This window comes from Tachyglossus aculeatus, chromosome 7 (assembly GCF_015852505.1).
Source record: "Tachyglossus aculeatus isolate mTacAcu1 chromosome 7, mTacAcu1.pri, whole genome shotgun sequence".
Classification (NCBI taxonomy): Eukaryota; Metazoa; Chordata; class Mammalia; order Monotremata; family Tachyglossidae; genus Tachyglossus; species Tachyglossus aculeatus.
The window spans coordinates 51,600,671-51,617,013 of NC_052072.1; the positions used below are offsets into that span (position 1 = coordinate 51,600,671).

A 16,343-nucleotide genomic window follows, 5' to 3' on the forward strand; every position below is an offset into this window, starting at 1 on the left:
TCCAGTGTGTGTCTCTAATTACCTGTAGGAGTCGGTTGTCATGTCCGGAGCAGAAAACTAACAAATTACATTTAATTCTAGTAGGGAAAATTTCTTATAATAAGATGGTCCACAAAACATGCCCATTTTTGAAGAATGTATTACAGAAGGCTCCTAGAGTATGCCTATAGTAGTATTCATTCATTCAGTCATTTATTGAGTGCTTATTGTATGCAGTGCATTAATTACTTCACACAGTGTACCGTGGAAAACGTGTGATGTCAGGCGCATCTCAGGGGCTGGTTTTTGTTTTGGTTTGGTTTTTGTTTTTGAGTGTCATCTCTGGCCCCGTAGTGATTATTTCCACTCTTTATTGAGTATCCATTTGGTGCAAAGCACTATACTAACTCCTTGGGAAGTACAAATCTAAGAAGTGATTGTTGCTTGCACTCTAATGGGAGAGACAGACCTGAAATATTTACATGTGAAGTAGTTAAGATAAAAAATTGAATATGCAATTGGATAAAAATAAATACTTGAGTGTTGAAGCTGGGAATAAATAATTTCAGATTCTGGCTGAATAGAATTGAATTCTGCAAAATGGTGGCCACATTGGCTTAATTACTTCACACAGCGTACCGTGGAAAACGCGCGATGTCATGTGCAACTCAGGGGCTGGGTTTTTTAGTTGTTGTTTTGCTTTGTTTTGGGTTTTGAGTAATCTCTGGCCCCCTGGTGATTACCTCCCCAAGCTTCTTGAAAGTTGAACTCGCAACCTTGCTTATCTCAGGTCACTGACAAGCCCTGAAAGTTTTCAGTCATGGTTGGAATGACTCAAATGTTGGTTTTCTGACATATTAGGTCTTTGAACCTGGCTCCTCTCCCCCCTGCCCCCAGTCTCATCACCTCCCATCCCCCCCCTTCAAAATCTACCCAAACTCAAAATGAAAAATTGGCATCTAGAGTATGTGTCCTTTTAAACAGTAAGTGTTGTATGGAAAATCTCTAATATATTTTTCTGAACTCCTGTCCCCAAATATGTGTGTATTTTTCCATTGTGCTTAGGAATATTACAGAACTTTTAAATTTCTCTTTAATGTAAAACATTGATTATTGCAACATTTCGATAGTCTGATACAATTATCTCCAACTAATTTTTTTTTTTCTTATCACAGGTTTGTATTTCTGAAGCCCAGCTGAAGATACACTGCTATCCTTTTCGGATTACTTTGTTTACAAGACAATGTCCATGTGACTTGGAGTCTACCAGGCGGTTTTGACCTAAGCCCCCTCCCCACTTTTCTGTACTTTTATGTATTGGTGGGGCATTGGAGCTTTTTGGAGCTGTGGTTTGTGTGGAAATTTTGATCCGTTTTGAATCAAAGGAGTAGACAGTTCTAGCAATGAGCTCCCAAAGCCATCCAGGTAAGCACAAAGCATTTCTTCATTCTTCTGGCAAAAGTCTGACTAGAAGGCTTTGCAAGTGAAAAGTGAACATGAGGGTGGCTTGCTTGCTGCCTGCTTGAGGCTTTTTCACGTTTAAAGAAACCAAGCATCACATCTGTACATATTGTGTTTAAGTGAATGAATGCTAGTGGAAAAAATGGATTTGTAATCATAGTAAAAGGTGGGGAAAAAAGCCATTGATTGATCGTGACTTTTTTTTTTGTAGGCTTGGGGATGTACATTAATTCAGGTTGTGAGTCGCTGACTGGGCTAACCATGCTGGAAAACAGTTTTTTTAAATCATGTCTGGTATAGATTAAATCTAAAGACCAGTTTGTAATTATGGAAAGTAGCCTTTCCAATCAGGTTACCCAATGATAGAATTGCAATGAAACATTCTGTTGCTTTTCCAAGGAGATTTAAAAGGTACATGTTGTTCTCTAATTTGCAGAGTGTCTTCTGTCTTTCTCCTTCACACATTTCCAAGAGTACAGATCCACTTGTTTCTGTTATTTTAAAAATAATTGGGATGAACTACCTCTAATTTTTTCCAGTTGGTTATTAGAAACTTCATTTGATCAACATTTTTGTCATGATGGAATAGTGTCTGCTTCAGTCTGCTTGGATGAGATGTAATGAATAGTGAATTTTGAAAAAACAATTGTTTTGAGAAATACTTTGAAATTTACAGTTCTCATAGGAGTGAGATTTCCCCTCAGTCAAGATTTTCAATGTTGTGTAGTGAATCTTGGGTTGTCTAAAAATTTATGCAGATATAAGTAAGAAATTAATTATTCTAGTGGGTTGATGCATGGAGTTTCTACCCATTGATTTTTTGCTAATGATAGCTTTCAAATGTTTCAGGCACACTCACCCTATTACTGTGAAATGGACAAGTTAAAATTAACTTTCAAACAATCCAAAGCCACTTGTAGAATTGCACGTTCCCCACACATTCACTTCGTATCATTTCACCATATTCTAGTGAGTAACTCAGTGACTGCTTCTGTTCTTCTAAGCACAGCCCATAAATAGTATAAAAATTAATGTTGCACTAACTCTACCGATAGCCGTTTCACTTTAAATGCAAAAGTGAAAATGATTTTCTAATTCACGTTTATCTTCATTGTATCATGAGGGGTTACTTAACTATGCAGATGACGTTGATTTTCTTTTGCTCTTTGACCATATCAGTACATCTAAGAATTGTTTTAAACCAGCTCCCAGAAGGGGATCTGGCTCGTTAGCAGATTGGCATACTCCGTAAGCAAAACTTTTATTGGGTCAGAGCAGTGGTTCTTCCAGCCCGGTACTTTTTCCTTCAACAGTAGAACCAGGTCTGAATAGTTAAACGGTTGTTCTCTTGGCATTCATCGTGGTTCTCCAAAAAATGGGTAGCCACACCAGTGGATGAATTCTGTCTTGGACCTTGTGTCAGTGAATTAAATCTAAACCCTTCTTCTGGTGCCGCTCATTTTCCCAGCATCGTAAATACTATTTCTTAATCACCCTGTCCAGAGCAGTGCACTAGGTGCATGGGGAACTCACCATTAAAGTATGCACTTGAGGAACATATAACATATCTACCATTATGAACGCCGAATTTATCCAGACATTTCCTGAGCCTGATATACTTATTTTCTGTCCGCATAACTTTTTGTGGTGATGAATTCCATATTCTCTCGGGCCATCGCTTTCAGGCTTTGATTAGTATCTCCTAGTCCTCTTGTTTTGGGATTTGGTGAATGACACTTATTTTTGTCCTCTCTTCTGCGTCAGGGTTTTGAAAACCTCACTGATGCTCTCTGTCAGCTCTGTCATTTCTGATTGGAGTGCCCATTTTTTCAGTCTCCATGCAGACAGAAGCCGGTCTCTCCCCATGATCATTTCAGATGCTCTTCTCTGAAAGGATGCCGGCTTTTTGACTGCTGAATTGAACCTGGGAGGGAGTTGGAGGGTGGAGCTTTGTGAGGTGTGGCAGATGCTCAGAGTGTGTGACTCAAAGGACTTTTTCACCTTTGGCCTCTAATGGGAGAACAGAAAAACCTCAAAAAACCCTTGGCTGGCTTTGGAGCTCAAAGGGATTACCCAGCACCTGGAAGAATCAGTCAGTGCCAATCAATCAATTGTATTTATTGAGCGCTTACTGTGTGCAGAGCAGTGTACTAAGCGCCTGAGAAGTACAAGTCGGCAACACATGGAGACAGTCCCTACCCAACAGCGGGCTCACAGTCTAGAAGGGGGAGACAGACAACAAAACCAAACATACTAACAAAATAAATAGAATAGATATGTGCAAGATAAATAAATAAATAAATAGAATAATAAATATGTACAAACATATATACAGGTGCCAAGAGGATCCACATCGGGGGCAGTGGGAATTCTGAGTTTGTTCCTGGGGTTCCTTGCTCATTTCCCAGAGTCCTTTAGGCTTTCTAGGCAGGTAAGTGTCTGGAATACCAGCCAAGGGATCTACCTATGTCTGGGAACTGCAAGGTGTAAGGAAAATTTTGGCCATCTCGGTTCCATTTTTGGACCTCATCCCGCTCTCATAGCTCCCGTTACCCATTTCCTCTCTCCTTTTCCCTCACATCCCTCCTCAAAACTGTAGGGGTGAAGTGAATATCTTTTCCCTTTCAGTGCCCACTCCCATGGAAATGGTGGTTCCTTTGGAATTGGGACCCTTTGTACCTGCTTCTCTTTTAGAACTTGTGGTGAACAGAGCTACATCAGTTGCAGCTGAATCCTCATTTCTTATAGAGGCAAAACTTGATTTTTTGACTTTGTTTTCCAAGTCCTTCCTCTTGATGCCTGCAGTTCTGTTGGCCTTTATGGTTGAGTCATGACTGATCACTCAGAGTCCATCATCTTGGACTTGGGACCTGGGTTCTAATCCAAACTCCACCGCTTGTCTGCTCTGTGACCTTGGGCAAGTCACTTCACTTTTCTGTGCCTCATCTCCTTCATCTGCAAAATGGGGATTCAGTACCTGTTCTCCCTTCTACTTAGACTGTGAGCCCAATGTGGGATCCGGTGATCTTGTATCTACCCCAGTGCTTAGTACAGCGCTTGGCACTTAGTAAGCGCTTAAAAAATACCAGAATTATTATATTTTGTAGGTTTATGTCTCCCATAGGTGCCATTATTTAACCCATGCTCATGTTGACTCTCACCTGTCACTTTTTTGCCCATTTGCTCAGCTTTTTGATGTCTTCCCGCCATTTATTAACCATCATCTCAACAGCAGATAGAGTTTGGTGCAGTGTGCAAAAAACTGGAGATTTTACTGCATATTCCCAGTGTTAGAAGTGGATCTGGAACCATTCTGTGTAGAACTCCACAATTTATGCTTCTCCTTTCAGAAGGGTGGGTGTATAGAAATGTGCCTACCATCCCAATGTTGGACAGCACTGCTGTTTTGTAACTAATTTTAATTTTTGATAATGCTGGCTGCGGATATTTTATATAATCTCCCCCTCCAAATTCTAAGGAGATGATTGAAAAATTTGAATATTTCTAAAAGAATGTAATCCCCTAGGAGCCAATCGAGCTACTTCTAATGGTGATCTTAGTTGGGGGTGGAAGTGGAGGGGGGTTCATAGTAGCCGTCAGTATCGAGGGCTGTGAAATTGATTGGGTGCTTGGTCTAATAGGGCTTTTTTTTCCTCAGCTTCCAAAATTCGCTGAAATATTTTCTTAAAGTGAACCGATTTTCCTATTTTCTTTCCCTTCCTCTCTGTTCCTCCTACCCTCAGATGATGATGGGATTTTTTCAGGTAGGGGATGGGCAGACCAAAACTGCCATTTAACATTTAGGCATGTGTGTTGATTCAGTATGCATGTCTGGCATATGTTTGAAATAAAATGCAGATTGTTTCTGATCCTGTGATGAGGCCATCACATTTTCAGATATGTTAAATGAAACTGAATGCTGGGCAGATTTGTCTCTTCATGTGGTCTGGAAACTGCCAATCTCTTCTTTGAGAAGCTGTATGTAATTTGATAGACCTTTCCAGGTGTATTCTGCTTGGTTCACAGAGCCCTGACCTCGTAGTAATCATGAAGATCAGAACAGCTTTTAGAGCACCACAGAATTTCCTCCAAATGCAATCTGCAAATGCAGGAAGCCCCCACCTCTCCCCCACATTAGAAATGTAAATGCAACTGCAAAGCATCAAATGACTATGGTGAGAGAAGCCCAAGGATACTTCTAAAGATGCTGGATTGAAAGACCAAGAATCCTTAGCTGGGTTCTTTGTAAACTCCCAGAAATATTTCAGTATTTCAGGTAGAAAAGTCTTCCTTTAATCTGCCAGATAAATTCATCTGATAAGGGAAGCCTTTAATTTCACTGGCCAGATGATCTCCTGACTTCCTGAAAGTCTTGGGATGCACTGTTTATCTTCAGTTCTGTCTTCAAGCCCAAACCCCCCCCCAAAAAACACCCACACTTTTGTCTCAGTTTCCCCTTCATTTCTGTTAACGCAGTAGTATCTTATGTTTCAGAAAGAACATAAAGGTAAATTAGCCCTGAACACTTTACCCATAGGACTAACTTGAATGATAAGATTGTGCTTTGACACAATTTTTTTGGTCCTGGTTAGAAATTGACCAAGAAGCAAGCCATGGGAAAGACGGCATTTGGTTTAGTCATGAACAGAAGATATTAGAATCTCCATTGGGGATTTCTAACTGCATCATCTGGGTAAACATAAATTCCTGGTAATTTATTAGAGTTCATTATCAATAGTATTCATTGAGTGCTTACTGTATGCAGAGCACTGTGCTAAGCATGAGAGAGTACAATATAAAAGAGTTAGTAGCCATGTTCCCTGCCCACAAAAAGCTTATAGTCTGGAGGAAAAATTACTACAAAAGTAAGTATGCCAGTGCAATAAAAAGCATAATTTCTGATTAGATACAAGATTTCATTTTAATGTAGGAGGTCAGTTTGTGGGTACTAAGTGCAAATGAACTGGTAATAGAGAAGATATTTGGGTCCTCCTTCTTCCCCAGGGTAGAGTCTTTGGATAATAATAATAATAATGATGGCATTTATTAAGTGCTTACTATGTGCAAAGCACTGTTCTAACCGCTGGGGAGGTTGTCCCACGTGGGGCTCACAGTCTTAATCCCCATTTTACAGATGAGGTAACTGAGGCACAGAGAAGTTAAGTGACTTGCCCAAAGTCACACAGCTGACAATTGGTGGAGCTGGGATCCTCTTTTCAGTCAGAAACTCAAGCTGTGCCTCGTATCTGAAGTTATATATCTTCAGATACCTGCTAGTCTGTTGCAGAGCTCATTAAATGTGTCCAATTTTCTCAACAAACTTCTAAAAAGGATAGGCCCAGAATTTTGGTGCAAATAAAAAAAAGGAGACGTTGTGTTGAGTCTGGGAATTTTGGGTAAAATTGGATTAAGCTGGAAATGAAGTGCCCTCGTTATTGGTAATTTGGCCTTGAGGATTTTACTATACAAGTAAGTGCCCCCCCCCTTTTTTTTTCTGGAGCCAGAATGGCTCTTCTTAATAAAATCTGCTTCACCATTGGAAAAATTGCTCATTTTATTCATTGGTTTATGCCTGTGTTTATTGTCTGGGTGGTTCTACAGTAGGACCCTAATGATCGGCCCCTGGCAGTTTGGATCTTGGGATTCTGCGAACTGTTGTTGCTGGGAATTAGAAGTAAATGAACTAAGCACCGTTGGGGGACTTTGCCGGCCTTGCAGCTTCTGGGGCTGGAGTGGGCTGGAGGGGACTTGAGTAGCATCATGGGTTCCCCGGGGCTTGTGTGGCACAATAGACTTCAAACTGAAATGAAAGCATCACTGAAGGAGCTCTGCATATCAATCAATCAATCAATCAATCGTATTTATTGAGCGCTTACTATGTGCAGAACACTGTACTAAGCGCTTGGGAAGTACAAATTGGCAACACATAGAGACAGTCCCTACCCAACAGTGGGCTCACAGTCTAAAAGGGGGAGACAGAGAACAGAACCAAACATACCAACAAAATAAAATAAATAGGATAGAAATGTACAAGTAAGATAAATAAATAAATAAATAAATAAATAGCGTAATAAATATGTACAACCATATATACATATATACAGGTATATATACAGGCATATCTGTGAACCCCTGACCGAGAGAGCCCCTCTCCACCCCCAGCATCCATTCTCTTTCGGTGTCAAACTTGGGAGAAGCTGGGCATCACCCGTGCACCATTTTCTATTCCCCTCGAGAAGCAGCATCTTTCAGCGGACAGAGCATGGGAATCGGAGTCGAGTTTTGAGTTCCAGTCACGACTCTGCCACTTACCAGCTGTGTGACCTTGGGCAAGTCACTTCGCTTCTCTGGGCCTCAGTCTCCTCGTCTGTAAAATGGGGATTGAGACTCTGAGCCCCACGTGGGACAGGGACTGAGTCTGATCTGATCGTATTGTATCTCCCCCATGGCCTCACACGGCACAGCTAGGATCACAGCTACTTTTATTTTCAGACTAGGAATTGTTGAATGTATTTTCTTTTTTTGTCAAGCACTTACTACGTGCCAAACACTCCACCAGCACTTAGTACTGTGCCTTTTATGTAGTGAGAAGCAGCGTGGCTCAGTGGAAAGAGCCCGGGCTTTGGAGTCAGAGGTCGTGGGTTTGAATGCCGGCTCCACCACAAGTCTGCTGTGTGACCTTGGGCAAGTCGCTTAACTTCTCTGAGCCTCAGTTCCCTCAACTGTAAAAATGGGGATTAAGACTGTGAGCCCCCCGTGGGACAACCTGATCACCTTGTAACCTCTCCAGCACTTACAACAGCGCTTTGCACATAGTAAGCGCTTAACAAATGCCATTATATATATATATATATATATATATATATATATATATATATATATATATATATATATATATACTTGGCCTGGAGTAAACGCTTGGCAAATAGCACAATTATTGTTATCGCTTTCTAGTTCTCCATCCCGGGGGGAGGCCCAGAGTGCCTCCCCGTTGGTGAAGGCTCCCCTCATATTACCTCTCTGAGAGGCTGGGATCCCATGGGGGCCTGGCAGCCAAGCCCTGTGCTCCTGCTGCCCATGGAGGTGTCTCAGGTGGGGAAAGAAATGGGCACCTGGTTTGGCAGCAGGGTATTTTCAGAGACAGAGGGAGTGGCGTTTTCCCAAATGCTTAGTAAAAGTAATAATTCATGCATTCAATTATATTTATTCCGCACTTAGCGTGTGCAGAGCTGGCCTTGGGGAAAGTACAATACCGCAATAAACAGTGGCATCCCCTGCCCACTATGAGCTTACAGCTTAGAGGGATGAGCTTACAGTCTGGAGGGATAATAATTATAATAACAATTGTGGTATATTTGTTAGTGCTTACTATGTGCCAGGCACCGTACTAAGTGCTGGAGTGGGTACAAGCCAATTGGGCTGGACACAGCCCCTGTCCCACGTGGGGCTCACAGTCTCAACCCTCATTTTACAGATGAGGTAACTGAGGCACAGAGAAGTGACTTGCCGAAGGTCACACAACAGACAAGTGGTGGAGCCGTAATAGAACCCATGACCTTCTGACTCTTAGGCCCATGCTCTATCCACCGTGCCATGCTGCTTCTCGATTTCTGCACAGTACTCTGCACACAGTAGGTAGTCAAGAAATACTGTTGATTGTTTGGTGCCTGCCCCTCTTCTAGGTTGTTCAGCCCCAAACACCACTGCTAAGATGGAGCTTTCTTCTGAAAAATTCATTTGAGGCAAATGCCAGTTCTTGGTTTAGAGCTGAATGGCAAAATCTCTGTCTCAGGTCACATTTCTGGGCTTCTGAATTGATTGGGCAAGTCACTTAACTTCTCTTTGCCTCAGTTACCTCATCTATAAAATGGGGATTAAGACCATGAGCCCCACGTGGGACAACCTGATCACCTTGTATCCCCCCCCAGTGCTTAGAACAGTGCTTTACACATAGTAAGTGCTTAATAAATGCCTTTATTATTATTATTATTCCAAAAGGAAGTACCTTCTCTAGTTCATAGTCACTTCATCTACTCAAGCCTTAAGTTCTTCCATCCTTTCACCTCTCACTCATGTCACTCCCTGCTCATCTCCCTTGTCCATTCACACATGCCCAGATCACCTCATGCTTTCTTTCCAGGCTGGAGCTCTCCTCGCCCCCATCTTCTTTCCTACTTGCCTTACCTCCTGCCCAACTCTTCGAACCCCCTTCCCCTCCTGCACCATGGCTAAAATGTCATGAGTCTCAGCTAGTCCTTTTCCTTTTCCTTTCCTTCCCTTTCCTCTTCCCCTTCCCCTTCCCCTTTTCCTTTCATCTTCTTCCTTTCATCTTTTCTTTCTTTCTTTCTTTCTTTCTTTCTTTCTTTCTTTCTTTCTTTCTTTCTTTCTTTCTTTCTTTCTTTCTTTCTCTCTCTCTCTCTCTCTCTCTCTCTCTCTCTCTCTCTCTCTCTCTCTTACTTTTTCTCTCTCCCCTCCCTCCCTTCCTTCCTCCCATTTGAAGTTAGGGCTTGACTTCAGTTTTGCCCTGTTCCTTTTAACTGTACTTTGTAATCTAGTCATCCCCCGTGATGATATTTGATTACACAGTCTTCTCCTTCCCCGTTTGGCCCCCTTTCATTTTGCCTGTTTTTCTTTAAACACTTCTCCCTGGTGTTGGGCGAGGTATGCATTATGATTTTATTGCTGTTCTTTCCTGAACTTTGCCAAAGCCAGGCCCTGGGTCTCTGACGTAAAGGCCGCCTAACTGTTTTGGTTTTATTGCTCCAAATGACTGTTCCTAATGATGTGTGCAGCCTAGGGGAAGACTCAGGGCGAGTTCTGCAAGGAAAGAAAGCTTCCTTTGATAGTAGTAGGAATGAACGGCATGATAAAATCCTCTCTCTGTCTCTCTCTCTCTCTGTCTCTCTCTCTCTCTCTCTCTCTCTCACTCATCTTCTCCCCAGAACACCCCGAAAGCATTCCACTATGGGGATGTGCAGAAACGTGTTAGAATGGATTTATATGGGCGTGGTTTTCACTCTTTGAAGAGGAATCAAAGAAGCTTGAAAATTAGTCGTGAATGGGCCTAAACCCAGGTCTGGGTGACCATAAGCCCCTCTATCATTCCTTCTTCCTCCCCAGCCCTTCCTGTTTTGGCTAAACCGTAGGCTAGGGTCACCTGAACCTGAAGAGTTTTCGGTTGCAATGGACAGTAATCTATAGCAGCCCAGCAGGTGAACCTCAAGTTCCTCCTCTACCCTTCTTTCCTCTCTTCCTACCCTCTTCTCCTTCCTCTGCACCTTCTCTTCCCCACAACTGGAAGAGAGTTTGGACTTGGGCCAGATACAAGCTCTTTGCTCTCTGAATACAGTGCTCAGCTCTTGTCCCAAAGCTTTGGGATCTGTATGACTTTTCTTGAAATTGAGGCTCTGGGAAGGCTGCCCTGGCCGGGAGGGTGGGTTCCATTGACTTGTATCTGTGAGGTACGGAATAGACGGCTAGGTGTAGCAGGGGAGTGCAGTGCAACTGCATATTGCCTTTTCCAGGCTCTCTTCCTGGACCATGTTGTCAGCAGCAAAATCAGATTGATGAGCATTTTATTCCTATGAAGTCAGTTCTTGCTTGTCTGTCGCCAGCCTGCTCAGGCAACAAAATCCCTAGGAATTTCAAAATACCTAAACCTTGCCACCTTGACAGTCCTAAAGCTCGCCCTAGCAAATTCGAGGTGGTTATTCTGGAACTAGCTTTAAGACAAAAAAAAAAAATAATTAACCCTGACTGTTCTAATGAGCTCTTGGGCAGGCGCATTTCCCATAAATGCCAGGAGAAGTGGGCTTTTTCCAGTGCCTTCTAGAAGCTTCATACCCCAGAATGCGCTGTAGCACACCTTGTTATGTTAAGGCACTTTCTATATTGGTTTTAAGAGTAGCTTCTTAACTTGGAGGGACTCTACAGTCCTCTCAGGGTTTAGGTAAATTTAATTCCTTTTCTTCTCCTCACCCTCAACGTCCCCAGAGTTGGAGATGGAGTCTGAACCTGACTGGAACTTAGTGTAGTCTTCCCTTTTTGTGTGTCTGGCTTGGCTTGCCCAATCTGGGGTCTGCAGGCCAACCCAAGCCTGTGCTGAGCTAAATTAATGGTGGCCTCTTTTTAAAGGATATATGGTACATGGCTTGTTAAATTTATTGGTGGCATTATTTAGGAAGGAAGGTTCTGCCAAGGAGTCTGCAAGGGAATAGCCCCGTTTCCAGACCACTCAGGGAGAGCTAGGGATACCTTTTGTTCTTTGGGACATTCATAAGTTGATGTAGAAGGGTACTCCCCCCCCCCCCCCCCCCCATAATATTTTTATTTGCAGGAAAGCCAGAATAAAAAAACCCCATAAACCTCAGCTGTGTATCAGTGCTAAGTTTTAAACTTTTATTTTTGTAGTCACGATGATCTCGGAAAGCACATGATGGGCAACTCCTCCAAGAGGGTGACCAGTTGAAGTGTTGGGCGGTTGTGCAATTCCCTGTAGGACTGCTGTAGGCCTGTCTTCATTTTTCAGGCTTGAAGTGAATTTCTGCCACTTGTATCTTTTTAGTGGGAAGCACGTCTATTAAAATCCGTGGTTAATTTTCTTCCCCCTGTGTTTTTTTTTGTTTGTTTGTTTAAACAAACAACCCACAAATAAGTTTTCTTAGCTAGTAGTGCAAACAAGTAAGTTGAACTGCTTCCTAGATTGGGTTTCTGGGTCTGGGTCATCCAGGGGATTAGGTGTCCTCGGGCAAGTTTAGATAACGGTTTGCTTAAACATAAGTTTCCTTGCTGGAAATGGCAAAAAAAAAAAGAGAGAGGGCCTGTTCTGAGCATCAGAAATTTTAGTAATTTCTATTTTGATCTCTTTGTCTTGGCAGTAAATAGGTCATCTTGATCTCTCAAATTCAGAGAGTTGACTGCAGTCTTGCTTTCTAAATATAAAATAATCTTGGGTGTAAATCAGCCTTCCCATCCCCTCCCAGTTTTACTAGAAGACCCTGGAACTGTTAGGGAGTTCTGGGATAGGAGGATATGATTTCTCAGTAACTCTAGTCCTGGACACTCAGACTGAATTTTTCTAAATAGCTGAGTGGGAGTGGCAGAGCCAGGTGACCCTTTATTAAAAAGCAAAACCGAATTCTCTTCCTTTCACTCCCCTTTTCCTGGCTTAGGATCTTGCTGTTCTGCTGGCAGTATTTTTAGGCTGACACGTAGGTGTGACTTTTATTTTCTCCATGTATAAGAGCAGAGGTGAGGGACTTCTCTTCACTGAGTTCCTGCAGGAACTCAAACCCTAGTCTTGGGACTTTATCCAGTAGTCCCCACTAGTCCCCGTGTTTACCCAGGAAGCCCTTTAGATTTCTTCAACCTGTTTGGTTGCCATGGTGAACTTATTTTAAAACAGAATTTATCTTGCAGGAGGAAAATGCCAGTGGACTTTGAGACCCGTGATGTAGCAAAAGAAAACTGAAATGCTGAAAGATATTTTTTGTCTAAAGAAAACTAAAAGTTTTCCGCAAACACCGAATGGGAGGCCGAAATCCAAGAGACCTGGAGATAGACCATCTATTTTGCAACTGATTTGGCGGGTCGACTTTCTGCATTGGCTTAATGGATAGAGCAAGGGCCCAGGAGTCAGAAGGTCATGGGTTCTAATCCTGTCTCTGTCACTTGTCTGCTGTGTGACCTTGGGCGAGTCACTTCACTTCTCTGGGCCTCACTTATCTGTAAAATAAGGATTGAGACTGTGAGCCCCACTTGGGACAGGGACTGTGTCCAACCTGATTTCCCTGTGTCCACCCCAGAGCTTAGAACAATGTCTGGCACATAGCAAGTGCTAAACCAATACCATAATTATTATTATTATTATTATTATTATCCTCACAAGTTTCTGGGGTCCCACTAACAGTACTGGCACAATGTTCAATCAATCAATCAATTGTATTTATTGAGCACTTATTGTGTGCAGAACACTGTACTAAGCACTTGGGAAGTACAGGTTGGCAACATACAGAGACAGTCTCTGCCCAACAGTGGGCTCACAATCTAGAAGGGGGAGACAGAGAACAAAACCGAACATATTAACAACATAAAATAAATAGAATAGGTATGTACAAGTAAAATAAATAAGTAGAGTAATAAATATGTACAAACATATATACATATATATACAATGTTCTTACTGTTGCTCAGCATTAAGTCAAGACTTCAGTGAGTTGTTGGCTTCTGAGTCAGGGAAACAATGCAAGGAGTTTATCTTTTGAATTGCATTAAATCAACAACTCATAATTTGAAATCCTAATTTTTCTGTACCAAAGAAAAATGACTCTAATTCTAACTTTCTGAAGGGAAGTCTAGTTTCAAAGATAACATTGCACATTTTACTAATGCTACATCCGATCTGGCTTAAGTATCTATCCTTTCAAATCTTTTAAATACTCTTCCTCCATCACTTAAAAATTATTGGCTTTTGAAGTTTACTATTCCAGCTTCTTGATGCTGTCATTATCTTTGCATCTTAATCAGCAAAGGTTTGTTCTGCAAATCATATAGACAAAATGACTTATTTTACAACTTAAAAAAGGAACACTCATTTGAGTTGTTTTTTGTCTCTTAAATCATGAAGACATTATAAAGAGCTAGGAATATTCACTGTCAATGAAGCATTGATGTTTTGTGTCGGCAATTTTCCTTGACAACTTGTATGGTTTGAGGAACATATGCATTCTTGTCCTTTTACAGAGATAATGTAGAGATGCAAATTTTCAAGTTCTGAAATGCTGAATGTTGGATGATTAACGATATTGAGATTTAAGAATGAACCGTGTATTTGATTTAGAAAATTACGTATGAGGATCATTAAAAACCTTTCAGTGCAGACCTGGCATGTGGAACAGTCGCCGGGGGAGGAGCGAGAGGAGGGTGGGGGTCATAATTGCGGAGCAGTAGCAGTATGAGTTGGCAACTTGTGTGTTGTGCTGATTAATAAAGTACTTTCTTATGACATATTATCTAACCAAGGAGAGGAAGCCACTGAACCTTCCCATTGTACGGTTCAATGAGACGTAAAAATATGTTTCTTAACACTAGATAGAAGACTGTTCCGTTGCATCTGTTTCTTTTGAATATATTTCTGCATGCTGGAAATGACTTTTTCTGGTAAAAATTGAGGCCTCTCTAAGTAGGTTTTAATTGGAGGTAACTATTTCTCTTTTTCAATGCATTCATCTTTTTCCAGGAAAGCTCTTTTGTTCTGCTATCTTTACTCATTGCTCTTCTCATTTATGAATATTAATGGTAGGCGATCTTAAAAATCTGATATTTTGGAGCTTATCCTCAATCCCGCAACCAATGGAATTGATTAAGTTATGTGAGTGGCCCTTTTCCTGAAGAGGCATCAGTTCACTTTAGTGAAATGTTTGTTAAGCCATTGTACATTTGTGGAGTGTTTGCTTGCCAGAATTGGTTGCTTTAAGGACCTACCTTATTAGGGAGATGTACATTTGGAGATATCAAGAGGTAGCTTTTAGAAGAGCTGAGTCTATTAGCTGTAATTTCTAAAACTATTCCATTTGGAGAGATGCGTCATTCACCTTGCCCCCTCCTTTCGTACCTCACTGATTTCCCACTACAATCCAGACCATAGGTTTCTCCAACCTTCTCACTTTACCTCAATCTCATCTACTTTGCCACTGACCCTTCGTCCACATCCTATCCCCAGCTTGGAGCTCCCTCCTCCTTCATATCTGACAGGCGATCACTCTCCCCACCTTCAAAATCTTGTTAAAATCACATCTCCTCCAAGAGGCCTTCCCTGACTAAGCCCACATTTCCAATAATAATAACAATAATAATAATATTTGTGGTATTTGAGAACTTACTATGTGTCAAGCACTGTACTAAGCGCCGGGGTAGATACAGATAATTAGGTCCCACACGGGGGTCACCGTGTAAATAGGAGAGAGAACAGGTATTGAATCCCCATTTTGTAGATGAGAAAATTGAGGCACAGAAAAGCTAGGTGACATGCCCGAGGCAACACAGCAGACAAGTGGTGGAGCAGGGATTAGAAACCAGGTCCTCGGACCCCCAAGCCCCTGCTCTTTCCCCTAGGCAATGCTGCTTCTCCCTCTCCTACTCTCTACTTTCTTGTGCACACAGTAAGTGCTCAATAAATACGATTAATTGATCACTCCCTCTCCCTTCTGCACTTGAATTTGTACCTCTTGTTCATCCCACCCTCAGCCCCACAACATACATATCTGTAATCTATTTTAACATCTCTTTCACCTGCTAAACTCTGAGCTCCTTGTGGGCAGGGAACATGTCTACCAGCTGTCTTATACTGTACTCTTCCAAGTGCTTAGTACAGTGCTCTGTATACACAAAGTGTGCAAAAAATTGATATGGGTTATTATTTTGTTTTTGTGTGTATTTTTTACCTAGTCCATTAAAACATTAGAAACATCTGCAGCGTGGTGCAGTGGAAGGGCTTTGGAGTCAGAGGTCATGGGTTCAAATCCCAGCTCCGCCAACTGTCAGCTGTGTGATTTTGGGCAAGCCACTTAACTTCTCTGTGCCTGTTACCTCATCTGTAAAATGGGGATTAAAACTGTAAGCCTCCTGTGAGACAACCTGATCACCTTGTAACCTCCCCAGCACTTAGAACAGTGCTTTGCACATAGTAAGCGCTTAGCAAATACCATCGCCATCATCTTCATCATCATCTGCCTTTGGCAGCTCCTTGAGAACAGGTATCCTACCTACAAACTCTGTTGTTCTCTCCTAAACATTTCATAAAGAACTCTGCCAAGTGTAAGCACTCGGTATGCTGTGTTCAACTGTATGTAATGTTATTAATGAAGAAGTAAAAAAGACTCTGAGAAGATTATTTTTAGGCAAGC

The 16,343-nt window shown here is 41.9% G+C and overlaps 1 protein-coding gene across 6 annotated transcripts in view; it reads left to right on the forward strand.

Annotated features, from left to right (window-relative positions):
- The first annotated feature begins 1,172 nt into the window (after positions 1-1,172).
- Positions 1,173-16,343, forward strand: part of HDAC4 (histone deacetylase 4) — a 510,642-nt gene continuing 495,471 nt past the window's right edge. For 5 of the 6 annotated variants that reach the window (XM_038748724.1, XM_038748726.1, XM_038748725.1 and 2 more), the window contains exons 1-2: positions 1,173-1,404; positions 5,184-5,204. In XM_038748724.1, coding sequence (XP_038604652.1) covers positions 1,383-1,404; positions 5,184-5,204 — 43 coding nt within the window. In that variant the 5' untranslated portion in view covers positions 1,173-1,382. The remainder of the gene's footprint in view (positions 1,405-5,183; positions 5,205-16,343) is intronic. The other variant, XM_038748727.1, reaches the window with a different exon arrangement.